The sequence below is a fragment of the Apodemus sylvaticus genome, chromosome 5 (genome assembly GCF_947179515.1).
Source record: "Apodemus sylvaticus chromosome 5, mApoSyl1.1, whole genome shotgun sequence".
NCBI classification, from domain to species: domain Eukaryota; kingdom Metazoa; phylum Chordata; class Mammalia; order Rodentia; family Muridae; genus Apodemus; species Apodemus sylvaticus.
The window spans coordinates 110,276,349-110,302,840 of record NC_067476.1 but is presented as its reverse complement, the minus strand read 5'-3'; the positions used below and the strand labels follow the sequence as shown (position 1 = coordinate 110,302,840).

Below are 26,492 nucleotides of genomic sequence, written 5' to 3'. Positions count from 1 at the left end.
GCGCCCTCCTTCCCTGGCTCTGGGCCTGTCAAACCATCCCTGCACTCGATCTCTTTCCTTCATCTCTGGGAACACCTGCACGGGGCAGTTCTGAGCGCCACCATTTATGACAGTATACTGAGCGAAATGATGGAATAAATGCGGGGTTCTTTCCATTGCCCCCTTCTCACAAGGATCACTACCCTGTGCCCACTGCTGTTCCAGTGCGCTTAGAGAGCTGCTGTGTGGTGTCTGTGTAGGCCTAAAGGGTGGCTTCCGTCCTGAGCTAAGTCTGCTGCCAGTCTCTCCATTGCTTAGGTTCTCCTTCCCCATGATCGAGAGGATTGAGGTACCAAGGAATGGTGAAAAGTATAGGTTTAGGGCTGGCAACACGTCTCAGTCAGTCAAGATGCTTGCTGCCAAGGCTTCAATCACCTCAGTTCAGGCCCTAGGACCCCACATGATGGAAAGAGAGAACCAACTCCTGACAATTGTCCACATATATGCTATGGCAGTACACACACACACACTGTATTGGCTTTTCTACCTGAACACTCACACGAGAATCTCTGTGTTGGGGCCCTGCCCTGTGCAGCTGTCAGTTGAGATCCTTTCTTCCATGTGGCTCTGTCTTCCCCTCCCCTGGACTTCGTTCTGACTGAGCTGCATGTCCGAGGCCCGTCGTCAGCGTGTGTGTTTTCCAGCCAGTGAGAAACCTAAGGGAACAGAAGGGAGGCTCGCCTACTGTGCTGTGCTGGTTCACCTACATTGTCAACAGGGCTGGACCGGGAATTACCTGGGAGACACACCGGAGACTTAACTGAGGGAAGACCTGCCCTAAACAAAAAAGGGAGGAGGGGGCCAGCTGAGCACCAACACTCGTCCCTCTGAGCCCTAGTCCTCCCGTTCTGTCTTCTCTCTGGCCCCCTTTTTGAGAGTCTGGCCTTCATAACTAGTAAATAATGTATTAATTAGGATTCTCTTGGTGACAAGTAACAGTAACCCAACTCAAGTTGTTACTGGCTCATATAACCGAAAGGTAGCGTTTGAAGGTGCTGTCAGGTACAGCTGGATCCAGGCACACAACAGCTACTGCTGCTTTCCTCCTCCCTCTTATCTCCCCAGGGGACAGCATTCTCAGGCTCCTTGTTGACACCTCAGGGTGCCGATGACTCCGTAAGTCTCCTGTATGGCTCTCGTGGTCCTGGTCCCCTCTGACGTCCAGCCTGAGCTGCCCACTGTAGTGGTAGAAGGCAGCGCAGAGGGGAACAGAGGGCTTGGGGCCACAGGTCAGTTCACCAAAATTCCCGTCCTGTGGCTTCAGGAGCAAAGAGCCTGGCAAGTGGCCAATGCAGTCCTGGTGCAGTTACCAAGTCTGGGTGGGGGTGGGCAGGCAAACATGGCCTCAGTTGAGGTGCAGCCATGGTTAGAGGGTTAAACGCAAAAGGTCAGAATCCCAGCGGCTTTGGTGGCTGAGTGGAGCAGTGGGGGAGGGGAGGGTGGGGATCTATGTTGGGAGTCCAGGAGGGAGGGAAGGGGTGTGGCTGGGCTGCTGGTGTAGAGCAGGGAGGGATGGAGCCATGGTGCCCAGCACAGAGGTAGACGGAAGAGGGTGGGATAGGGAGGAAGACTGGGGGGTGGCACAGGCAGGAGCGGATGGAGAGGTCAGTGTCAGGTGTGACACACTCAGGACACCATGTGTGAGGTACCTTTTGCTTGTGGGACTCCAGTCCTGGGCAGCTTAGATCCTATGCAGCATAAGAACAATTCATTGAACAATGCCTGTTCCCTGGAGAGCTGGTCCCAGAGGATGGGTCCTGGGATGGAACTGGTGCAGACCGGTGAGACTCAGAATCATTGGACTCTGGGCTAGCCTGGTGTCCGGAGCAGGAAATAGCATCCAATGTCAAACTCCCAGGTCCCCAGCCTTGAAAAACTAACAGCAGAGCTGTGTGAGAAATAAGAGACAGGGACACAGGAGGTGGAGACAGACCACACACGAAGCAGAGGAGTTCAGGGAAGGCCACCATGCAGGCCTGGTGTCATCTCGGTAGGCTTCCTGGAGACAGCGCCAAGAAGCAGCCTTAATAGTCCAGGCCAAAAGGACACTATGACCTCAAGTGCAACTCCAACCAGCTTCGTCTGATAACTCCCTAAACCAGACCAGGCTTTCAGACACCCCTGAGCACCCTACCCATCCTGAGGCCTTCAAGTGAGCTCTGCCCAACATCTTTAGGAAGCATGGGCTGCTCCTCTACGTGGCTCCCTCGTCTTCCCCTACAGAGACCCCCACTCCAAAACCCTCCCCGTACCTTAGCCCTCCTGTCCTTCCCCCAAAGGCTATACAAGTGCTGCCACTTCCCGGGATATGGCTGCATGCGTGGGAACATGAGAGGGATGAAAGTTCGCCAAAGCAGACAGCCCCTAGGGGTGTGGCCGCCAGAGGGCGTGGCCTGACTTTCGCTGGCTGAGCGCTTAGTCTGGAGAAGAACGTGAGAGAGCCGTCACCTAGCGTCAGTGGACCTCGGTTAGACCCAAGGCTGACAGGGCCCAACTCCGGAGCGACCTGGGGAGTCCACTTTCATCCATTAGGCCTGCAGCCCAGGCTGTTCATACCACGGGGCTACTGCGCTCTCGGGCCTCGGATCCACTTAGGCGTCGTTAATATTTTACGCCGCACAGCCAGGGGATCGATGACTTGCTCATAGTTCAGTGCTATGAGCAGCCACCGACGTTTACACTGGCATCTGAAGATGCGCAGGAGCACAAGGGAAATTGAGGCACCTGATACAGCTGTATGAGTGTAAAGCACAGCTGGGCTGAGTGTAAATAATTGGGCAGGGGAATCAGAGCCCACTCAGGTGCCACCCGTGGTCTCACTGGATTTTTTTATGAGCCCCGAGAGAGGCTAGTCACCATCCCCATTTTATCGATGAGGAAACTGAGGCTTACAGAAGTTATGACTCTCTAGGGATGTCTATCAGGACTTTGACTCCGTATGGAAACGAACAGAGACATGACTGGGTATTTCTTGGTTCTTTGTTTGTTTGTTTGTTTGTTTGGGTTTGTTTGGTTGTTGTTTTGTTTCTTTGTTGTTTTTGTTTTGTTTTTTTTAGATTTGGTTTTTTCGAGACAGGGTTCCCCCGTATAGCCCCGGCTGTCCTGGAACTCACTCTGTAGACCAGGCTGGCCTCGAACTCAGAAATCCGCCTGCCTCTGCCTCCCAGAGTGCTGGGATTACAGGCGTGTGCCACCACCGCCCGGCTATTTCTTCGTTCTTAAGAGTGTAATTTGGGGCTGGAGAGATGGCTCAGTGGTCAAGAGCACTGACTGCTCTTCTAGAGGTCCTGAGTTCAATTCCCAGCAACCACATGGTGGTTCATAACCATCTGAAACGGGATCTGATGCCCTCTTCTGGTGTGTCTAAAGACAGCTACAGTGTACTCATAAAATAAATAATCCTTTTTTTAAAAAGTGTAATTTATAGGGCACAGAAAACCTTTGACCTTCTGGCCTTTTAAACATTTAAGCGAGTCGAATTCTCCAGCAGAACTGTCTGGCAATTTCGGCCTCTCTGCTCAGCTTGTTGGCCTTGGTCAATGGAGACTAAAGCCCGATTAACCTGAACTAAAAGCCGTTCGCTTACAGCTGCTTAAAATTCTTGCCAAAACTCTGGCTTTTAATCAAGCCGGTTAAATTAGTGAGGCTGTGTGGTTCCCATCAGAGAAGCGCCTTTCCAGAATCTAATCGGAGGGCGTTGCACCTGTGCCCCCTTAAGTAATTCACCCCACCTGGGCCGCAGTGTCCTCGTCTATAAAACGGAAGATGAGGAATGCCAACTGTAAGAATTCTTTAAATATATCCAACAGCCTGGCCCTGATATGTGAGCTCCGGCGCAGGTGGGGTGGGCACAGGGGCTCTGTTAGGATTTCCATTCCCACCTGAGGACTAAACATTGTGCGCCTAGGACTAAACACTGTGTTGATGCTCTTTGAAGAAATGGGCGAGTAATTCGTAAGCTCCTAAAGGCCAGCCGAGGTTGTTCTGGCTGGGGGTGGGAACAGCGTCCTTAGGCGTGAAGCTGATCTCAATTTCCCCTTTTGCTAAAACAGCAAGAAGGGATCAGGATGGTTCCTCTGGGTTGCGGGGACTCCCGAGGCGCGCTGAGCCCGCAAGGGGGCAGCAGAGAGTCAGAACTGCGCCCGGCTTGCGAAGGCACTTCGCAGCCTGGAGCATCTCCGCCTTGCCACTCCCTGCCCTGCCCTGCCCTCCCTCCCCCCCCTCCCTCCTTCCATTCCGCTGCTTCCTTGGCCCTACCCAGTGCCCTAAAGGGAAGAAAAACACCCACAAATAATTACTAATTAGCATAGCTCTCAGCAGCAGCTTAGATCTTCCCGACATCCAGAAAGGCATATCGGCTCTCTATGGAAAAAGCTGAAAGTCCGAGACTCGACCAAAGTCATACAGCAGCAGTCAGAACCTGAACTCAGTCCTGCAGACTCCAGTGCCAAAGCCAGAGCTTCCTCCTAAAGCCTCGGGAGCGCAAGCAGGTTTCCAAAACTGGAGAACTCTGGATACCAACTTCTCCATCTTCAAAGAGGGGTGGATCGGGATCAAGTTGAATCTCAAGCTGAGGGCTGAGTTGCAGGAAACTTCCCGGAGACTCGGGGCTTCCCGGATCCTCCGCACCCCTCCCACTGACTCTCTTGCAGAGAGTGTGGCCACTGCGCCCCTCCTCCTGAGCACCCGGCTCCCTCCAGCGGGTGGGGAAACCGCAGACCGCGCGGCCTCCCCGAGGCTGGCGGGGAGCGGTGGCGACGCGCCAGGTTCAGTCTGGAGCTGGACCGTATAGGGCGGGGCCTCGTCCCTCCCTCCTCTTCCTGGGCTGGCAAGGAGGGGCCGCAAGGGACGAGTCCCAGAGTGGTCGCTGCTCCTAGGCCAATGAGCGCGCGGGGAGCCGCGATGGAGCCTGGGGCGGCCAGGAGCTCCCGGGACCCCCCGCCTGTGTGGCCCCGAGCCCTCGGGGCAGGACAGGGGGCGGCAAAGTCGTGGTGCCCTGTGCGGGGAATGGGGGCGCTGCTGGCTCACACTGATCCCAGGAGCTGCGCCCCACGCTACAGCCGCCGCCGCGCCTCGAAGTTTGGTGGCTAATTTGGAAAGTTGAGCCCGGGCTCCAGCATCACGACCGGTTCTGCTCACTGCCGCCTTCTCCTCCACGGGGTCCCGGCCCCACCAACTCCCGTAGCCCCGCCTGCCCGGGGCATGTGAGCCGCCGCCCCTGAAGCCGGGCGGGAGGCTCGGGCCCCGGCGCCTCCAGGCAGCGCACGGCGGAGGGGCGCGCCCCCGTCCCAGCCGCGCTCGCCATGGGCATTCAGGGTATGGAGCTGTGCGCCATGGCTGTGGTGGTGCTGCTGTTCATTGCCGTCCTCAAGCAGTTCGGCATCTTGGAACCCATTTCCATGGAAGGTAACATGTGGCCGCCCGCCCCTCTGTGACTTTTCCTGGGGAGGCCAGGGGTCGGTAGAAGGTTAGCTGCCTCGGCTCAGATGCTGCCCCCTCCTGGCTAGGGAGGGCTGGGTCTTGGACTTGGAGGGCAGTGAGAGCTCGGGCTGAACCGACCAAACCGAACTGCAGCGTTGGCGCAGACGGGAGGGATGCGCAGGGTGACATCTTGAACGAGCATTCCTAGCTGACCTAGGCTTGCAAGTCCGAGCCGCCTCTGGCTTGGAGAGGCAGGTGGCCCAGGATGAAGGTGCCAGGAAAGACCCAGGACCCAAGGTACCAGTAATCTGCAAATGGTTTGAGATCTTTGCCAGTGGTGAAACTGTCCCTTTCGCCCTCCATCTGGTGTCCAGTTCCCTGTCTCCATGCAGAGCTCCTGCCCCTAAGATCAGTAACCAAATCCGCGGCCACATTTCTGTCCTAATAAAATATTAACAGAGAAAACAGACTGCTCTTAAATCAGTCCTGACCATCTCTTTAAAAGAGACCCCTGACAAATATCCTTGGACATGAAATACCAACTGCAGGACTCTACCACTTCTGGAGGAGGGGCCTCTCTGGACAAATAGTTGGACTAAGGAGAAGCGAACACCAGATACATAACTTTTCCGGCTGTTCCAAAGGGTCAGGCATAGTCCTGTTCCACAGAACTGAGAGAAAGGAACTGGCTTCAGGTCACCTAGGTACCTTGGCTGCTTTACGGGAGAATGAGAATCCTGCTGGTTCAGCACTCTGCCGACCTTGCTAGGCCCCAGTTCTTGAGAATGGAACCCAGAGGCTGGGGGAGGGAGGTTGCCCCTGTTTCTAAGATGCCTAGCATCCTCTCGGACCTGGGAATGGCTCGCGACCCCCTGCACAGGGCTGATGAGGGCCTCAAAGGGCAGTCAGGCTGCAAGGCATGACTCTTCTCTGTTCCTGAGGGCGGAGTTGGTCCTTTCCTAGAAACCTATCACCACACCCCCCCACAGAAGCCACAGGCTCCCTCATGCCTCTTTTCTAAATCTGCAAGTGAGGATCAGAGAGAAAAAGTTGCTTAAATCACCACCACCACCTTGGGCTCTCAGGCTCTAGTAGCGGGAGAGTTGCTCAGACTTGCCTGGCTGGAGAGATTCCAGCCATGAGTTTGGTGGGGACCCATATGAGGGTGCTTGGGGTTGGAGCAGGGGGGGAGAGGGATTTGCGTGCCTCCAGAAACTTCCTGTATCCTTCATCTTCTGCACATCTCCTATTGGAAGCCGGGGTGTATGTAATGTGGTGCCCAGGAAGCCATGACCGTCCACTGCAAATCCCTGTTTCCCAGGCCTTCTTGAACCTTCAGCCCTGCTGTACCCAGAAACACTGTCAGCCTTGTTTCCATAGCACTGCAAAGGTCCCTGTGGGGCAGTCTGAAGTTTGACTTTGTGCGTTCTCAGGAGAGCTATCTTTATAAGGTGGATAGTAGTCCTAAGACAGAGCATGGCTTGTTTGACCTGCTAACCAGCCTCCTTCAAACTCGGAGCATCCCACTTTTCCATCCCACGTGTGCCTTTGGGAGTTCTGGAGTCTTGATGCGGGAGAGGGAACACACAGCCTGAGTCAGTGAGGCCCGGGAAGGGGGTGGGGATCCTGCCATCCTTACAAACTGTAAAGCCCCTTAACTGTGCCGAGTCTCTACAGCACCATCTCTAAAGTGGGCCTGATGATTTAACTCCCGCCCCATCCCCAGGCCATATCTGGCTTCCATGGTCAGTACCCTGCTCACTCAGTATTATGCTATCTCCACCAGCAAGGGGATGGTGACTGGTACAGAAGTGATTTAGGGTTTAACACAGCTCTCCCATGGAGGCAGCTTTCCCCTCCCCCACCGTGCTTGGGTCAGAGCGGGGGAGTTGTAAGTTCTAGATGTTCTGTGGTGATGGGGAGTGGTGCCAGCTGAGAGCTGGAAGCACCTAGTGACCGGCAGCAGCTACAGGAACATCAGCTGTGCTGTGAGGAGCCCGAGCACAGCCATCTGACTGGGTATGCACTGTTCTGCATGTGGCTGGGGTGAGAGGTGGCTGGTGCTCCCGTGCCTTGGCCGTGCCACATGTGTGCATGTGTAGTTGGCCATATCTCTTATCTTCACTGAGCCTCTGTGTTTCTCATCTGTAAGAAACCAGAATGACCAGTCCTTTGGACTGGTAAGAACCGGAGAGCCTGGAACTTTTCAGAAGGTCACGAAGGGGACTCTCTTTGGGCGCTGGGACCAGGACCCAGCACAGGCTGGGCCAAGGGGCTAGAATTTGTGTATGTGGTGTCTGGCATGTGGGTTCTGGGCCTGGCAAGTCCGTGAAAGCCCTGAAGTTGAAGCAGCATTTCAGGGTTGGTAGCTTTCCCTGGCTGTCTGACATTTAGTCCCACAGGGAGTCCCAAGTCTCTCTCTGAGGTTCTTCCCTGAGCCTTGATTGGTAGAGGGTGTCCCAGTTGCTGCATCCCTGGTATCTTTGAGGTACTGGTGAGGTACTTCTTGCCCCCTTCCCCCAACAGAAGCCTTAACTTTCATACACCTGGGCTTCCTCACAGCTCCAGTCACATCAGGGGGCTTCCTGAGTTCCTTTGCTAGTTTATAACTTGTCTCTGCTAGGCGCCAGCAGCATGGGGGCGTGGCTGTGTGCTGCCCACTGTAGTCCCATGCTTGGGACCAGACAGCTGCTTAGTGAGGATTTGTTGACTCTATGAGGGGAATCTTCCCAACAAGGAGAGACAACTGGGGCCTTCTTTCTGCCTCCAGCCCCGGCTGCCCACCGAGCCTGAGGCTGGATCCTAGGAAGACACTGATCCAATTGGGCATGAAGGGGCTTCTAAGTGGCAGGAGTGGGGTCTGCTGCTGAGTGCAGAGAGGCTGGGAGACGGTGTGTGTTCCGTGTCAGTGGGGTGATGTGCAATTGGATGGGGAGCAAGGAACATGATGTGGGGAACCTGGCCAGGTTATTGGGGCACTGGTTGGTATTTTGGGGGGAAAAGTGTTAAATAGGGCCTCACTAGGTAGCCCAAACTGGCCCCAAATTTGTGATCTTTTGCCTCTCCCTGCCTCCCCACACCATTGTAGATATCTTGTCCACCGTGCCTGAATGGGACATTGGTTCTCAATGGAACTGTCCAGTGTAATGTCTGAGGGGTCTTTGGAAAGCACACTTAGTATGTCCACCCCAGGCATTCTGTGCCTGAGGTCTCTAGGCATGGTCCCCTCTAGAAACATTGCCTTTTATTCTTGGAGAGGTCTGGGATCTCTGTGTGGAGCTCCAACACTGGACTCTCAGAGGCAGGCAGGGCTAAACTCACAGGTAGGAGACCTTCAAGGATCAGCAGTCCGTGTTTCTCAGTGTGTCCCCTGCCAGCTGCAGGGACATCCCCCAGGGTTGTTACACATGCACAGTCAGCCAGGCCTAGTAGGTAAGACGTGTAAGTCGAGCTCCAGGGGAGGCAAAGGTAGGACATAAGTGACTCCCTAGGTTATAGTCAGTGGAAAGCCAGGCTGTGCAACTTGATGAGACCCTGTCTCAAAACAAAAAGTTAAAAATACTGAGGATATAGATAGCTCAGTAGGAGAGCATTTTGACTAGTATATGTGAGTGAGGCCCCGTGTTCAATCTCTGATACCCCCCCTCTCTCTCCCCTCTCTCTCCCTCTCTCTCCCTCTCTCTCCCTCTCTCTCCCCCCCCCCCCGCCCCTTCTCTCATTCTCTCCCTCCCTCTCTTGCATCTTGAGGTCCTCCCTAAACCTATGGCATCTGGATGTAGGACCCATCAGTTTGTCTCTTACCCATCTCAAGAGACCATTCAACACGTCCCAGTCTGAAGACACAGCTCAGGGTGGGTGGTCTTCTGCTGGGACATTGACATCCATCCAGTCATGGACGTTTCCAGGTAGAGAAAGATGCCTGGAATTTTAGCAAGAGTCCTGGCTTCCCCAATAGGAGCAGGCAGGAGGAGGACTGGGGTCACAGGGCAGTAGCCGGTCCTCCTGGAGGTATTTGCAGCCATCCTGGAGGGATGGAGCAAGAGGGCAGGCTCTGAGTCCAAGGAAGGGCGACCAGAGCGACTAGAGCTTGCTGTGAGGAGAGATTATCAAGGAGTATAAGGGAGGGCTGCCACTGGGGCGTGGTGGTGGTGGGGTGCCAATCAGACATGGTAGCTTTGGAAAAAAAGCATTTTTATTGCAAATATAATACCTCAAATCCCCATAGACTTATCTAACCCTTTACAGTTCTATAAGCCTGTGCAGATCTCCCTGCTAAGATGACATGGGGAATTGGGGGGGGGGGGGCTCCCCTCCTGGAGGCTCTTGGGAATAATACTCCCTTGCCTTTTCCTGTTTCTTGAGGTGTCTCTTTGGTTCGTGGCCTCTTCTGCCATTTCAACATCAGTCAGAGCCATCTGTCTTGGCTTCTCTTCCAGTTATTCTTCTGCTTTGCTCTGAGACACCTGCATGATCCAGGTTGCACCCCTGTTTTAAGGTCAACTGAGCAGCAACCTTAATGAATTTCATCTGCAGCTGGAATCAGGCATCAATCTTGGACCTATGTGGGGAACCGTTATTCTGCCTAGCACAGGGGTCTAGTGGAAAAGACTGACCCAAGTGGAATCATGAAGGAGGCATGTACCCATCTACAGTGTGCCTGAAGGGAGGTTTGCTATAGGCACATGGTAATGACACAGAGGCTTGAGACTAAGGCCTCACCAAGGATGTGAGGTAGTAACAAGGGCTGGGCTGGTGCTATCATTAACAGATGACAGGAAAATAGTGGTCAGGGCAAGGGAGCAGGCAGGGAGGCCGGATGCTGCTGGCAAGGTGGTTATGAGTCCTGTGTTCATCTGAGGCTCTCTCTCATCTGGGGATGACACCTCATCACCTCCTGGAGCCTTTTCCAAAGTCCCTGTGCCCTCCAGTCCTGCCTCACTTGCCTTTCAGTCCTGGCCATCCTGATGCCAGTTGGCCTGGCCTAAGAACTCTGACTCTCAGTGGATGTCATGACTGCTCATCAGACCTGTCAAAGAGGCTAGGATCCCCAGTGTGGAGTTGAGACAGCCTAGGCACCTCACAGGAGATTCCTGACTAAAGAGGGGTATGGCATGTCCACTCTGTGATTTTGAGATGTCCAGAAGTCTGTTGTCATGTAGGACCCTATGATTTGGGTCAGTGGTGAGATCCCGAAAGTGTTTGGGGCATAAGAGCCTCCCAGGTGACATGAGGTCTTGCCAGGGCATGAGGCGTATTCTAGCCAACAGTTAAGTCTTGGAGATAAAATGAAAGTGCTGTGATCAAGACAATAGAAGGGCAAAGCTATAGATGCCCTGATGAGAAAGAGACGCCTCCCATGAAGAGGGGGAGGGGCAATTCCCCAGCATCTGGAGCCTGACAGGTCCCAGAGATACAGAAGCTCTGGGTGGACACTGCTGTGGCCTAGTATACACACACCTGCTCCACAGAAAGGCCTTCTGGTCAGGTACAACTCAAGAGAGGGGAAAGTATTATACTGAGTACTCAGAGCATGTGTGCGCGCGTGCACACACACACACACACACAGCACAGGCTGGGCTGCGCATACCTCTCTAAGGCTCCAGGCCCTTCTTACCAGGTTTGTCCGTGAGCTTGCTTTATGACCGTACCTTTAACCTCAGGGCTCACTTTGCTGGTCTTTGAAATGAGAATCATATTAGATTCTTTCCCTGTGTGGTTCACTGGGGTGGCATATAATAAAACAAGTTTGAAAGAGTAGAGATGAGAACTCAGAGGCAGGATCACTGAGGCTTGGATGCAAGGTTGACAGATCCTCACTCCCAGCCCTTTGTCTGCCTCATGGCCCAGGACTTGGTGCTGATGCTGTGTCTCAGCTCAGGCCTCTTCAGTTCTAGAGTAGCTACTGGATCTCCTTCCTTCTTCCTCTCAACATTTAGTGGTGCCACTGGTTTCCGGTGGATTGAGACACTACATATCCAGCCGCTCACAGGACAGACCCTCTGACCATAGGGCAGAATGACATACCAGGGTCCGAATTAAAAAGGACGCTATCTTCAAAGTCCCTATGTTCCTGTCCGCACTCACCTGTGGTTATCACTAAGGGCCTCAGTGTGCTCAGAGCTATCTGGAAAACAGCTGTTGTTCCATGGGGTTAGAAAGACAGAAGGCTGACTTTACCTTCTGTCCTGAAGCATTCCACGTTGAGGTCTGTCTGGTGATAAGTTCTTACTGGAAGCATCCCCTGGGTGGTCCAAGGCATTACATGGGGAGAGACAGGGTGCTTACACGAGTTTCTCTTATGGTCTCTTCCTTATAAATCCACCAAGATGGGCTGGAGAGCTGGCTCAGCAGTTAAGAGCACTGACTGCTCTTCCAGAGGTCCTGAGTTCAGTTCCCACATGGTGGCTCACAACCATCTAAAATGGGATCCGATGCCCTTGTCTGATGTATCTGAAGACAGCTACAATGTGTGTGTGTGTGTGTGTGTGTGTGTGTGTACATACATACATACATACATATGTATGTATGTGTGTGTATATATATATATATATATATATATATATATATATATATATATATATATATATAATTTTAAAACCCCAAAGCCACCCAGATTTCATTATGGGGTTCCATCCTGAGCCCATTATCCCAGTCAGTACCCCAAAATTCCTCTCATAATATCATAGTTTAATTCAGTTTCCACGTTTTTACTGTGGACATTAAATCTCGCTACATGAAGCCTGAAAGGGATAATATAGTTTTCACCTGGTCCTGGCTAGTTCCCAAAGGAACAGAAACAAACAAGGGCGAGCCTGGCTCTGAATCTCCCTCCCACCATGTTCGAAACATCCAGAGGAGCCCTCACCAAGGACCTTCCTGACTGGATCCTTCAGTGACCAGGATTGTGAGCCAAACAGATCTCTTCATCAAGTACTCAATCTTGAGTGCTTTAAAAGATTTTCAGTTTAATTTTTTTTTTTTTTTATTTAGTGTGTATGAGTGTTGTGGGGGTTTGAATGAGAACCTAGAAGTCCATATGTTTGAATACTTGGCCCCCTGTTGGTAGAACTGTTTAGGAAGGATTAGGAGGCGTGGCCTTGTTAGAGAAGGTGTGTCACTGGGGGAAGGCATTGAGGTTTTTGTTTGTTTCTGTTTGTTTGTTTGTTTGTTTATTATATGTAAGTACACTATAGCTATCTTCAGACACACCAGAAGAGGGCATTGGATCCCATTACAGATGGTTGTAAGCCACCATGTGGTTACTGGGAATTGAACTCAGGACCTTTGGAAGAGCAGTCAGTGCTCTTAACTGCTGAGCCATCTCTCCAGCCCCGCGTTGAGGTTTCAAAACATTTGCACCACCACCCCATCTGTCTGCCTCCAACTTTTGGGTCAAGATGTGAGCTCAAGTGGAGGGATGTGGAAGGCTTTGGGACTTTGGGCTAGGAAAGCTGATGAATGCGGCACACACGGCACACAGGCCTTCAGAGGACTGTGGAGGCCCTGCTCAAGAGGTGTAGAGACCATTTTTAGAGTCTTCTGTTAAAGAATTTGGCTGCTTTCTGTCCTTGTCCTAAGAATCTGCCTAAGACTAAGTTAAAAAAGATTCATTTCCCTGACAGAGGAGATTTCAGCACAGCCTAATGTTGGTTCTGCCATGTGTTCATTAGTGATCACTGTTATAAAGTTCTCCAGTGAAAAAGAGCAAGCAAGGCAAAACCAAATATAAAACATACAGTTTTAAATGAAAAAGAACCTGGGGAAATTTAACTTGCAGCCAAGGCTTGCACTGGAAGAGATAAGATTAAAGAAAGTTTTGTTCCTAAATGGAATGGGGGAGGGGCAAGACCCAACCCAGCCAAGCTTCCAACTTGTGCAAAGAAAAGACCTGAGGAATTTTCTGCTCCTAAAATAATAAACGAGGAAAAGCTACTACAATTTGGGGTACGGCGCTGTATCCCAAGTGGACAGCCATACTCGGCATGTTGTCATGTGGTTCTAGCTGCAGAGTCAAGAAGGCTATGTGAGAAAATGGGTTATGGGATCTTCCTCCACTATTAAGGAGAGCTGCAGAGGCCAAGCGTGTATCAGAGGAGGCCAAGCGTGTATCAGAGGAGGCCCTGCATGGAGACCCTGAGAAGCCTTTGCGTGAGGCTGTGAGAGTGAGGCCCAGCTGTAAGCAGGACCACTTTCTTGTCTGTTCATGACTGTCCTTATTGGGTTTATCTCAAAGCCACAAGCTTTCCTCTGCTTCCCATATTTGTGGGATGGTGTAAGTCACTGGTGTGGGGACCATATTAAGGACATCCAAAATAAGTGAAATTAAAATTTGTATCCAAAAGCATCATGTGACTGAGCCCATGAGCTCTCCCCTTGGTGATCACTGAGATGTCCTTAAACACCAGATTCAATCCCAACTCTGCCAGGTGTCATGGTGACTTGAGGGAGTCTGTCTGTTCACTCTGCCAGCTCTTCCTGCCCCTGGCCAGACATGCTGACACACAGGTCACTATTGGATGCATGAGTGTGCTCTGCACTCTGAGGAGCCCTGATTCAACAGCACTGGGGAGGAGGGCAGAGCAGGCTATTGGGAGGACCGAAGTCGCAGGGATTGAGCCAGTGGGTATGGTGGTACCTCTGGAACCTGCTATAAAGAAATAACTTTGAGATCCTCTGCTGACGCAAGAGGAGGTTTGAGGGAGGCTCTGTTCTTGTTCCTGTCTTCTTTCCTACTGTGGCAAGCTGCAGGAGTCTCCAGGGCAGCTGCTCAAAAGTCTCAGTGACTATCCAAGGAAGCTTGGATGGCTTCAGCTACTGGGGACAAAAAAGTCCCTTCCCCAGGCCCTTGGTGGGTCCACTCAGCGAATCCAAGACCCAGGTTTCCCAAACTCCTACAAGTGGATGGGACAGAGAGGGAGCCATATGGGGGGGCAGGGTAGGACCCCAGTCTGTGTTGTTTATGTACTGATAAGGAAACCCAGCTTGAATTTGAAGGTGATTTGGCTACAACATCTGCCACCCACTGATCACCAGCACGGATTAGGCTGACCTGGCTGGCTAGACAGGGGTCCCCTTCCTCCTCACAATTTTATATGTGTCCTTCCTGCATGTTTTGGCCTCAGACTAAATAGAGGAGGAGCAATCTTAAGTCAAGGGCATACACATAGCTATGTTGATCTCTTGAATCCCTAAACAAGCTCTCAACAAAAACAAAAAGCCTGGCCTGTAATGTCTCAGACACCATGTGACTTCAGACTTTTTAAAACATTAAAAAAAAAAAAAAAAAAAAAAAAAACCTTCAAGGTCGGGAAAACTGGGAAAGCATTTGGCTTGAAAGCATGAGGACCTGAATTCAGGCCTCTAATCCACAAAGTTCAGCATTGTAGCAAGAGTCCCACTGCTGGGGCAGAAACAGAGAGATCCTTGAGGGTTGTTGGGGCCTACTGGGCAGAGGTCGAGGATTCCTGATGTCCCAGTGCTCTGCTGGAGTCGTAGATTTGGGGTTCACCCTGGAATTTAAGTGACATTGGAAAGCCATATAGCTATCTGCCAGTTCTGTTGCCCTTCTGAGGAATCCTAACCAATGCTCTTCCTCCCCTACTCTGGCCCATTTTGTTGCTGGGGACTGCTTTCATTCTTGACATCTCTTGTTGGGACTAAACCTTTGGAGAACACTCATCAAAACCACAGCAGTGCCCTCCAGCATACCCTATCCCCAGATCTGACCACACAGAGCATTAGGACTTATGGGGGTGGGGATGTGGGGGAGGGGGGCACCCAATCCGTAGCACAGAAAGCAGAACTAGGGAATATGCTAACAAGTCACAGCCAAACCAGAGTGGGAGTAGATAGCAATGTGGCTGTCCTCTCTGGAAATGACTGGTGTGTGAGCAGAGGCACAGCCTGCCTCTGTGATGCCACAGGATGCCTGGTAGATACTGGGGGCACATGGGGCAGTAGAGCTGAGTGGGAAAAGGGAGGGGAGAGATGTCAGAGGTAAAGTCTGAGCCAGGGTGGGGCGCCATCTGACCACTGTGGGGTTTTGTAGAAGGCACGGGGCAGGTTAAGGGGCAAGCGTGTTTGCAGAGGCTTCCCCTACATCCTGGGAAGAAGACACTGCCTGCTCAAGGGCAGAAGCAGAAAGTGGGACCTAAAAAGAAAGGAAGGAGTCAACCAGGCCTGGGGGATGGGGGTTGTGAGTGAGCATGTCTGTGTGCCTGCATGTTCCTGTGCATGTGTGTGTTTGCACATGTGTGTGTATGCATGTTCATGTGCATGTGTGTACATGTGTGCATATGTATGTGTGTTTGTACATGTATGCATGTACATGTGTATATTTGTACATGTGTGCATATGTATGTTCACATCTAGAGAATAATTTGTGGGAGTGAGTTTTCTTTGAATTATATGGGTCCAGGCCTCAGCCCCACTAGTGCTGATCTCAATGTATGTCTTACAATATTAACTGTCACTTCCCTTTGCTCCTGGGTCATTGGTCATGTGGCCATGTGCTCTATAAGGAAGAGACTTAGCTTTGCTCTCTGCATGTGGAGTTTCCAACACCCCCTACTAAACAAACTGTGGAACCCACCTTAGCACTTCTGTCTCCAAGAGCTCCCTGGGTGGCTGGTGAGGGGTTCCTCCTGGTTCCAACTGCACAATGCTCTCTTCGGGAGCTGTGCAATAGACTGATAGAATACATTTCTAATGGGGAAGACGCCCTAGACTAAGTTTATGAAGGCTCTAGAAAAACCTAACTGGACTTCAGTGTGTCTGTATGTGTGTGTGTGTGTGTGTGTGTGTGTGTGTGTGTGTGTGTGTATCTGTCTGTCTGTCTGTCTCTCTGTCTCTGTCTCTGTGTGTCTGTGTAGGTATACATGGAATCAGAGGTCCACCTCAGGGGCCAGCCACCTTGTTTTTTTAGATGGGGTCTCTTACGAGCCCAGTAGGCTAGACCAGCTGGGCAGAGAGGCCCAGGGATCCCCACCGTCTCCCTTCCCAGCACTGGCAAGCATTACAAACTTAAGCTGCCTGACTTGGATGCTGGGGATGCTGCAGTCCCTCCACCAGCTGAACCATCTCCCCTGACCCCAGCCTGGACTTCTGCCTGAGATTGCATCAACTGTGTATGTATGTATGTGTGTGTATATATATATATATATATATATATATATATATATATATATATATATATATATATATATATATATGGCTTTAAGGAGAGATGGTGTATTTGTAACAGTATCCAACTTTATAATATTATGTTATTGTCACGTGGCCCGGTGTAGCTCATAGTTTATCTGTCTGTGTAGAGGTCCTTTGAGCTTTCCTGGCTACCTCAATGCCTTTTAGTTTTCCTCCTCATGCAAGTGTTACTTGTTATTTTTAGTGCATTTTCTAGGTGGCTATTACTGGTGCTGAGAACTACCATTGATTTTCCATGAATTCATCTCCTCCTCCCCTTCCCCTCCCTCTCCCCCCTCTCCACCTCATCCTCCTCAGTTCTTCTTTTGACACAGGCTGACACACTTCCGGTTGGCCCTGACTTGCTGTGTAGCCAGGGGTGACCTTGGGCTTCCATCCTCCTGTCTCTGCCTCCCAAGTGCTAGATCACACACGTGCAACACCACATTTGGTTATCAGTAAGACTTCCATACAATTTCCCCTTCTTACAATCTTCCAGATCCTAATCACTATATATTAAAAAAAAAAAAAAAAGCAACAAAACAAAAGCACAGCTGGACACAGCTGGCTAGCAAAATCTCAGATCAAGATTTTGTGTCTAGCTTCCACAGTGAAAAGCCATCTGTCTTCCCTCATAGCATTACTGTTATGAGACTCTGAGACCAAAATTATGGGTGATCCTTTGAGAGCTTGGTTTTCAGAGTGCCAGGGTCAGGGAAGCATTACTGTCCCCTGTTGTTTCTCTAGACATAGTCTTGATGGGTAGCCTAGGCTAGCCATAGACTGACTCTGCCTCCTTGGTTAGCCTTCACAACACTTCACCTCTGCCTCCACAATATCGCGCACACACACCATCTTGCCTGGCTGTCATCATTAAATTATTAATTTTCAATCCCCCCTTCCCTTCTTCTAACAACCTCCTGTGACTTCAGCTCCAGCCCCTTCTGTTCTCTGTGGGAACTTGCACACACATGACACACATATGCAGGACACAGCAGATAGTTCTTTCTTGGCAGACCTGTTTGGTCTTCACGAAAGGACTTAGTGTTAGGTTTTGTCCAGGTACATCTGTTTACTTTCCCTTAGGTCTAGAACAAATTGTCTTAAACCGGGGCCTGCAGCCCCACAGAGGGTCATGGTACTGAACGTGGGGCTGAGAAAAGCTGTCTCTATAACATTTTGAGATGGCTTTGTGTTGCCATATATGAATGGATCCTTGTTTATTTTTTTAAAAAGATTTATTTATTTGTTTTATTTAAATTCACTGTCTTCAGACATACCAGAAAAGGGCACCAGATCCCATTACAGATGGTGGTGAGCTACTATGTGGTTGCTGGGAATTGGACTTGGGACCTCTGGGAGAGTAGTGCTCTTAACCACTAAGCTATCTGTCCAGCCACCCTCCCCCTCCCCCGTTTGTTTTAAATAGAGAACGTTCGTTGTTCGTTTATAATGAGTGGGCCACACTTTTGAGCTTCTATTGACCGCGAAATTTTCAGTGTCATCACTGAATATGCTAGTAAGAATCAGGCTTCTTTGAATATCTTGCACAAGTCTTCCTGAGGACTTCATGTATCCTGTTTCTCCCATGTAATTGTTGTCACGAGTTTGATGTTTCCTAAGATACCACCAAGCAGTGGTCCGTTGTGTACACCATTTTGTACTTGGTGTCTTGGCACCTGAGCTCCCAGGAGATTCACACCCTCCCCAACATTCAGAGGTGCCCATTGCATGGGCATGGCAGATGATTGGAAGGCTTGCGATTTACGTGGGCTCATTTGCATTTCTTTGATTGATGGCCTGATGTTGAGGGCAGTTCTTGTACTGAACACTTACAGGTCTTGGGCAAGACGGAGTTATCAGGTATATTATTGTTGATTTACCGAAGTTCATTACATGTTCTGGAGATGAGCCCTCATATGCACTAGAAATATGTCTTCCTAGCCTAGGACTTCCTACTGAACTTTGTAACAGTTTTATTGGCTTTTCTCTGTTTACTTGTCATTTTTTTCTATTATTTGTTGTGTTACTATTTGTTATTATTTGTTGTTTCTTGAGCTCTAATCTTATTTTTCTCTTATTGTGTTTTTGTTGTTTTAATTTTTGTTTTGTTTATTTTGGGTTTTGTTTTGTGTGTGTGTGTGTTTTGAAACAGGGTCTGGAACTGTAGTCTACTCTAGTTTTATAGTGAGGGATATCCCCTTGCCTCAGGCTCCTGAGTGTTGGATTTACAGGGTATGAGTCACCATGCCTGGATCAGCTCAAGTGCCACTCTATATTTATTTATTGCCTTTCTTCTATTTACCTTGAATTTATAATTTATTTTGCTATTCTCTCTTTTCTTCTCCCCCCCCCCTTCTTCTCTCTCTCTCTCTCTCTCTCTCTCTCTCTCTCTCTCTCTCTCTCTCTCTCTCTCTGTGTGTGTGTGTGTGTGTGTGTGTGTGTCTGTGTGTGTCTGTGTGTATGTCTGTGGAGGGGTGGAGGGGTGGGGGGGTGTTCTTGTGGTACATATGCCATGGTACTTGTATAGAGGTCGGTTTGAAGGAGTTGGTTCTTATCTTCCACCTTGTTTTCGGGCAGAGTTTCTCGTGTTTCTCTGATGCTCTATGGACTCCAGGATAGCTAGCTTCGTAGCTTCCAGGCAGTTCTTCTGTCCCACCTCCCACCTCACCATATGACTAGTAAACTTACAGAAGGTTATGCCACACTGACTTTATGTGTGGTTTCTCGGGAGCCGAGCTTAAGTCATCCGGTTTGCACTGCAAAGCCTCTTTACTCGTGGGGCTGCCTCACTGGGCGCATGCGTGGCTGAGGTCCCCATGTGCTCTGCCTCACTGGGCGCATGCATGGCTGAACTCAGGTCCCCATGTGCTCTGCCTCACTGGGCGCATGCGTGGCTGAACTCAGGTCCCCATGTGCTCTGCCTCACTGGGCGCATGCGTGGCTGAACTCGGGTCCCCATGTGCTCTGCCTCACTGGGCGCATGCGTGGCTGAACTCAGGTCCCCATGTGCTCTGCCTCACTGGACGCATGCGTGGCTGAACTCAGGTCCCCATGTGCTCTGCCTCACTGGGCGCATGCGCGGCTGAACTCAGGTCCCCATGTGCTCTGCCTCACTGGGCGCATGCGTGGCTGAACTCAGGTCCCCATGTGCTCTGCCTCACTGGGCGCATGCGTGGCTGAACTCAGGTCCCCATGCTCTCATGGCAAGTACTTTACCAACTAAGATTTTCCTTAGATGCTAAAAAGCTTAAATGTAGAAGCTTGAATCATTGGTTTTCATCTCTTCTTCCTCTTCCTCCTCCTCCTCCTCCTTTTCCTCCTCTTCTTCTTGAAATAGAGTTTTACTCTGTAAACCCGATGGCCTGGAACTCATAGCAATCCTCCTGCCCCAGTCCCCAGTATGCTGGGCTTACAGGCATGGACCACTGTGCCTGTGTGCCTATCTTTTCTGGTAGAAGAATCTAAAGGATATAGCATTCTCTCTGGCCATTCTGTGTCTTCACTATTGCTTAGTTCAGACTTTACCTTGCAATTTTTCTTCTCTGACCTGTGGGCTTAGTACAAGTATATTGTTTCATTTCCGAACACTTAAGATTTTTTTCTAAGCATTTATTTGCATTTTAACTTATTACCACTGCAGCCAGATCCGTTTTATATACCAGCCTCTGGTATATCCTGGCAACCACAGGACAGGCTTTTGAAAAGAATGTGTATTCTACAATCTCTATATAGTGTCCTATAAATATTAATTAGATCAAATTGGTTGATAGTGGCTTCTGAATCTTTTATATATCTGCTTGTGCCATTTGCTGAAAAAGAACGGGTCATATCTCCAACTATGGTTGAGCTGTTCCTTCCTGTAGTTCTGATTTTTTTTATTTACTTATTTATTTTGCTTTAGGTATTTAGCAGCTATTTTTAAGTGATGCGATGTATTTTTGTGTCGTGGTGTCTTCTGGGTGAAACGGTCTTCTCATCATGAAGGTTCTGACTCTCTCTGGCTTCCCTCACCCCTTTATTCCGCCCCAGCCTGTGCCTGTGGCTCCGGCTCTCATGTCTGGCAGCATTTTTTGTTGTTATTTGGTTGGCTTGGTTTGATTTGGTTTGGTGCTTTTTCCACCCAGTCTGAAAAGTCTGCCTCTTAACCAAGGCAAAACCATTCCTTCTGGCGGCTATGATGCTCTGTGCAGGTCACACTGGAGGCTTCTGCTTGGCTGTGTGCTCCACACCTCTGTCTGTCCATCCTGCTGTGATAGACAGAGATGTCTCCAGCTCCCCATCTGATGACAAAGTGAAACAAACAAGAGCTTCACTGCTGCTCTGAGCATCGTGGTACAGGTGGTCCCATCTGGGAACCACCCCTCACAGACACCAACCAGAGCAGCATTGCTGGCTCCCACGTGGCTGGCCAAGGCTTCATTTGATAGGTAGCCAGGGCTACCAGTGTCCAGGGTTTGGTAAGAGATTAGTGGTAGAGCGCTTGTCCATCCTGCATAAGGTGCTGCATTTCCATCCTGCATAAGGTGCTGCATTTCTTCAGAGGCAGTACCACAAGCAAGTTTAAAGCCCAGGGCTTCCATATGAAGTTGGGAATTGTCAGAGAGGAGAAAGACACAGAGAAAAGAACTAGAAGGAGCCACAGGCTTGAAGACCAGTGCCTACCACCCACATGGGACAGTTCACCTTCACTAGGGACAGGGGCGCACCACGGAGCAGGAGGGGAAGCACACAGGCCTGGGAAGTATTTCAGGGAATTCCCCTCTGGGTGCATCTTTTACATGAAGCCAGAACACAGTACCAGAGACATAAGAGAAGGAAGAGATGATGTCTTCACTGAGGAACCAGGGTATGTAGTTAGTTGGGGAAACATCAGGGGCTCCTGACACCAGGCAGTCATGGCTCTGCAACCTACTTTGTGGGTGGAAACGTAGTTGTGATACAAAGGGTCACCTGTGTCGGGGGCAAGCATAGCATTTTGAGAACATGTCGCCCACAAGGGGTAGGCACTTGCAGGTCTGTTGTCCACAGCTTTGGCTTTGTATTGTGAACATGAAGCATTCCCAAGAAAGCACGTGTGTGTGTGTGTGTGTGTGTGTGTGTGTGTGTGTCTATGTGTCTGTGTGTGTCTGTGTTTGTCTGTGTGTGTGTCTGTGTGTCTGTGTGTGTATGTGTGTGTGTATGCACAAGTGCATGCGTGCATGTGTGTGTGTCTGTGTGTGTGTACACAAGTACATGTGTGTGTGTGTGTGTGTGTGTGTCTGTGTGTGTGTGTGTGTGTGTTGGAGGGGGTGGGAGTCTGATCATCAGGAAAGCTCACCAGAAGTCTCATTTCACCCCAAGGCAGCCCTGGCCCACATTCTGGTATGCTGTTGTTTTGTTTTTAAGACAGAAGTGAGAATAATAGAAATGAGAATAGACCATGCCCAGAGCCAACTAAGCAGCAAGCTCATCAGACGGCGATAGACCAACATGGCTGCCGTCTCCACTCCGGGTGAGGTCAAGGACGGCTGTGTGGAAGACACAGTCTAAAAGTAGTATCTTGCCATGAGGTCTTTCTCTTGTGTCTCCCCTGTTCAGAGCCTCCCTCCTCCCCTTCCCCATGTGGCTGAGGAGTGGGTGACAGGAAGAGACACTTAGAACACCCACCAGATGACTCCTAAGGATTCCCTTCCTCCACAGTCTCTTCACCTGCGCCGTGCACAGCCAACTTGGCTGCACAGGGTAGTCACACAGGCAGAGTCCCTGCGCCCCTCTCTCTGCCTGTGTCCTGGTTCTTGCCCACACCACATGTCTCTCTCCCTGCTGGGTGTGTCCTCCTCAGACAGCAGTGACAGTGAACTGGAGTTGTCCACGGTGCGCCACCAGCCAGAGGGCTTGGACCAGCTACAGGCCCAAACCAAGTTCACCAAGAAGGAACTGCAGTCCCTTTACCGAGGCTTCAAGAACGTGAGTGTCCCCGTGTCCCCATCGGAGTCTCTAGAGAGAGCCTGACCACCTTCCTGTCTCCTACCCAGGAGATCTAGAAATTTCTCCAGAGTATAGTAAATACCCTAGAGGGTCTTTACAGGGCTCATATTTGGGGGAGGGTCAGCATGGATATTGTATGTTCTTCCGTTGGAGCCATGGACGCTGTATCAGTTGGGACAGCACTCTCATGAAGGAAGCCGTCTCTACAACCCTGTCTACAATACCTTCTGCCTGCCCCACGGAAAGCTTCCCTAGCCCAGGGCTCAGAGGGGCACAATTGTGTCTTAGGTAGTGAGTATCCCCCAAGAAGATAGAGAGGGGTCAGCCCTGTTGGGGGAGGCATGAAGCCAGGAGTGACATGGCCACTGAGAGGTGTGACTTCCCCCTGCAGGAGTGCCCCACAGGCCTGGTGGATGAAGACACCTTCAAACTCATTTATTCCCAGTTCTTCCCCCAGGGAGGTAAGTCCCAGGCCTGGCTCCCCCACTCTCCCTAAGCCCTGACTACCCCTCTTCTGGGGAGGGTGCCCTATGACCGTGCCTACCTTCCTAGTCACCCCTTCCATTTCGGAGGGTCTGATGTTGCCTCTGACCTACCAGAGAGGAACTGCCCCTGGGCAGGGTAGGACTGTGAGATATTGGAACAGTCTTCCAGGCTTCCCGCCACCCCAACTCCAGCCTTGACTTTTCTTCCACCAGACGCCACCACCTATGCGCACTTCCTCTTCAATGCCTTCGACGCTGATGGGAACGGGGCCATCCACTTTGAGGTAGGTCCTTGTTGACCCACATGTCCCACCCCTGTGGTCTCCAGAGTGGTCTCCTCACCCCAGAACCAACTTCTTAGGACTGTTGAGAGAGTCAGGCTCAGTCCTGTTCACGTGTCACTCAGGACACAGTGTACCGTTGACACTTGGCTTGCAAGGGCAGGGGACCAACGGCCCTGTCTCAGCTATCTCTTCCATTCTGGGAGTTTGTATCCAACCTAGTCAGCCGGGGAAGCTGCCAACACACCCTCAGCTAGCAGTGACCCAATGTGAATCTACCTTTTTAAGGAGACCAAGGATTCAAAAGAAAAATGTTTATCATGGATTTGGGGAGGGGCACATGCCGTACCATAGCAAGTGTGTGTATGGAGGTCAGAGGACAACTTGCAGAAGCCAGTTTTCTTCTACCATGTGGGTCCAGGGTATTGAACTCAGGTTGTCAGGCTTGGTGGCAAGTGCCTTTAATTTTTGTTTTTTGAAACCAGACCGGACTCTCTATACAATCCAGACTGGCCCCAAACTTGTAATCCTCCTGTCTTAGCCTCCGCAGTGCTAGGATTACAGCCACGAACTATCATGCCTGGCTCGCAAATGGATCACAATTTAATAGTGGGGTTTCAAACCTTTGGTCTACGACCTTGTGACTAAGCAAGCAGGTGAGAAAGACCTAGAGAGCACGTTGAGTGCCCTCGAAGCCTCCAGGTTGCCATCCCAACAATATACCACGAGTGGGGGCCAGTGCTGCTCTGGGCGAGGAAGGAGAAGCCAGCCTCTTCACAGCGCTCCAGACGGCCTGGGCTCCACAGGAGCAGTGATATCGTGGGTTCCTCCCAGGCCTGGCCACATACAGTCATTTGAGACGGTCCCCATCTGTGGAGCCCGGGCCCCTAAAAATAGCTGCAGGAGAAAAGCTGAAACCTCTTCAGAGAGGGACCTCACAGAGAGCTAGCCTGATCGATAAGTGCCCGGCTTGGCCTCCGAGGCCAAGGGCAGCAGCGGGAACGCGGTCTAGGGAGCACACAGCTCAGAAGTGCTGTGGATTGCCAGGCTGGGGTAATAATAACTTGTCAATAATGCCGCTGGTTATTTTTACACAGCACCAGTCACACGGAACCACTGGATGGGCCTGGGAGCCTGGGCTTGACTCTGTGACCACAGCCCCCGCCCCAACCAGAAGGGCCTTTACCACTGTATACACACTGTGTTGTTACTGCTTATTTTCATTAACACCTCAAACACCAAAGTCATTACACACAGAAAAGACATTAAGAACGGGGAGCTAGTGGGGAGCTGTGTCCCCTGTGACCAGTGTGTTCCCTCCCCCCGCCCCCCAGACCTCAGAGAGTTCTTGAGGAAGCATGGAAAGGAATCCCATGAGAGTATCCAGCCTTGACCACATGAGAGCTTTACTTAGTTATCAATGGGCCCTCAGTCTGTTTCCAAGGATCCCTTTGTGGGTCCATGGACCAGGAAGGTCATGGTAACTTCATGCTGTGATTGTTACTTGCCTGTGGACCCTTCCCACATGACCCAGAGGGGGGTCTTGGGGTAGGTAATATGTCTTGGAAGCAGGGTATGTCAGTGCCTTAAACGGGGCCTCTGGCATCTTCTCGGGTCACCCAGCACTGCTGTCTTCCAGTCTTCCACTTGTCCTCTGTGTGCAAAATGAGTCCCCGTGGCTTCAGTCTCCTGAGGTATTTTCTGGTTGTCATGCTCTGCTCTAGGAAGCTCGCTGCAGGAAGGGAGGGGCACAACTCGCCACCATGCCTTGGAACCTTACAGAAAAAAAAAATTGCAAGTTCCAATCCAAAATGAGAACGGCAACATTAAAACATTAAAACATTAAAACTGGCAAACCCCGGTAGAGCCAAGTAGGCGTGGTCCCAGGCCCCTCCCACCTGCCCTCTGCTGCCAGCAGCGCTGGTGAGGCTGAGCCTCGCAGTCCATGACACCAAGGCCCTTTCTAATTCAGTTAGTTCAACTTGCCAGAGAGGCGCCTTGCTTTCCAACACTTGAGTAACTGTGGATGCCTCCTGGGTACCCAGCTTGGAAGGAGCATTGGGCAAAGGAGCATGGGGAGAGTAAAGCCATCGCATATCTAGAGGGTGTGTCCACTTCCTTGTACTGTTCGCCCAACCCTAACCCTATGGGTTCGGTTCTGTGACACCGACCGAGTTGGCGTCCCTAACACGATGTGAACACTGCCATCGCAGCTTGGCCTGCAGCCCATCGGGCACCCTTGGCTCTTAGCAGCTTCATTGGGTTCCTCCTTGGGATTTTGCCTTTGAAGCCTGGCTATGCTTTGGGTGCCTGGAGTTAAGACTGGTGATGGTGACACACAAACTTGTGCTGCTGTTCTTGACAAAGGTGGTCCTCTGGAGGCCTTGCAGGTATAGTCAGTCCTCTGTTAGCAGCAGGCTGTGTGGCTAAATGCTTCTGTGAAACTAGGAGGGTGCTACCGCCCTCTTGTGGTATACTTGAGAAAGAGCCCGCCCAAGGTAGACACTGCGCCCCTCAACCTCCCACGGGGGAATTCTGTGCCGGGTGGAGGTGGATTGTCATGCCTTCAGGGGTGACTTTGAATCTTCCCTGTTCGTGTAAACCACACCCACACTTTAGTGATCATTCCTTAAGAGTGTAAGAAATGTCACCTTGCTTTTCCTTTGAAGTGTTTTTATGACTTCCAAGACCTGAGGACTGACAGGGCAGACTTTGGGATAATCCGGTGACCCCTACACCGAAGTTTTAGGCTCCAAGTCTCCTTTTACCATGTTTCCATGACTCTTCTGGTCCATCCTGTTTAGATGTAATGTCTTGAGCCTCCAAGGCACATGCCTTTCCCATCCCCCTCTAGCCAACCGACTGCAGGATTATAATGGGACTCAGAGAGGGATCCCCAAGTCCATCAGACCCTCTCGGACCTGTTTCTTGCCCCCCCCACCTCCTGTCAAGTCCCCTAGACTGGGGAACCCCCTTAGCTCCCTCTTCCTGGCTCCCTTTGCAAGGGTGCATATTCCAGGAGCTCCTTGGGAAGAATTTGTGAGAATGGACTTTTGTGCCTGTGGTATCTCTGGGTAGTTGCCTTTGCCCCACCCCCTTCTGTATGTTCCAT

General features: G+C 51.0%; 1 protein-coding gene across 4 annotated transcripts in view; it reads left to right on the top strand.

Annotated features, from left to right (window-relative positions):
• Positions 1–26,492, top strand: part of Kcnip3 (potassium voltage-gated channel interacting protein 3) — a 57,941-nt gene that overhangs the window by 26,549 nt on the left and 4,900 nt on the right. For 2 of the 4 annotated variants that reach the window (XM_052183542.1, XM_052183543.1), the window contains 3 exons: positions 22,469–22,593; positions 23,006–23,075; positions 23,313–23,383. In XM_052183542.1, the coding sequence (XP_052039502.1) occupies positions 22,469–22,593; positions 23,006–23,075; positions 23,313–23,383 (266 nt within the window). Of the gene's footprint in view, positions 1–4,945; positions 5,446–22,009; positions 22,139–22,468; positions 22,594–23,005; positions 23,076–23,312; positions 23,384–26,492 lie in introns of those variants that run through there. The other 2 variants (XM_052183544.1, XM_052183545.1) reach the window with 2 other exon arrangements.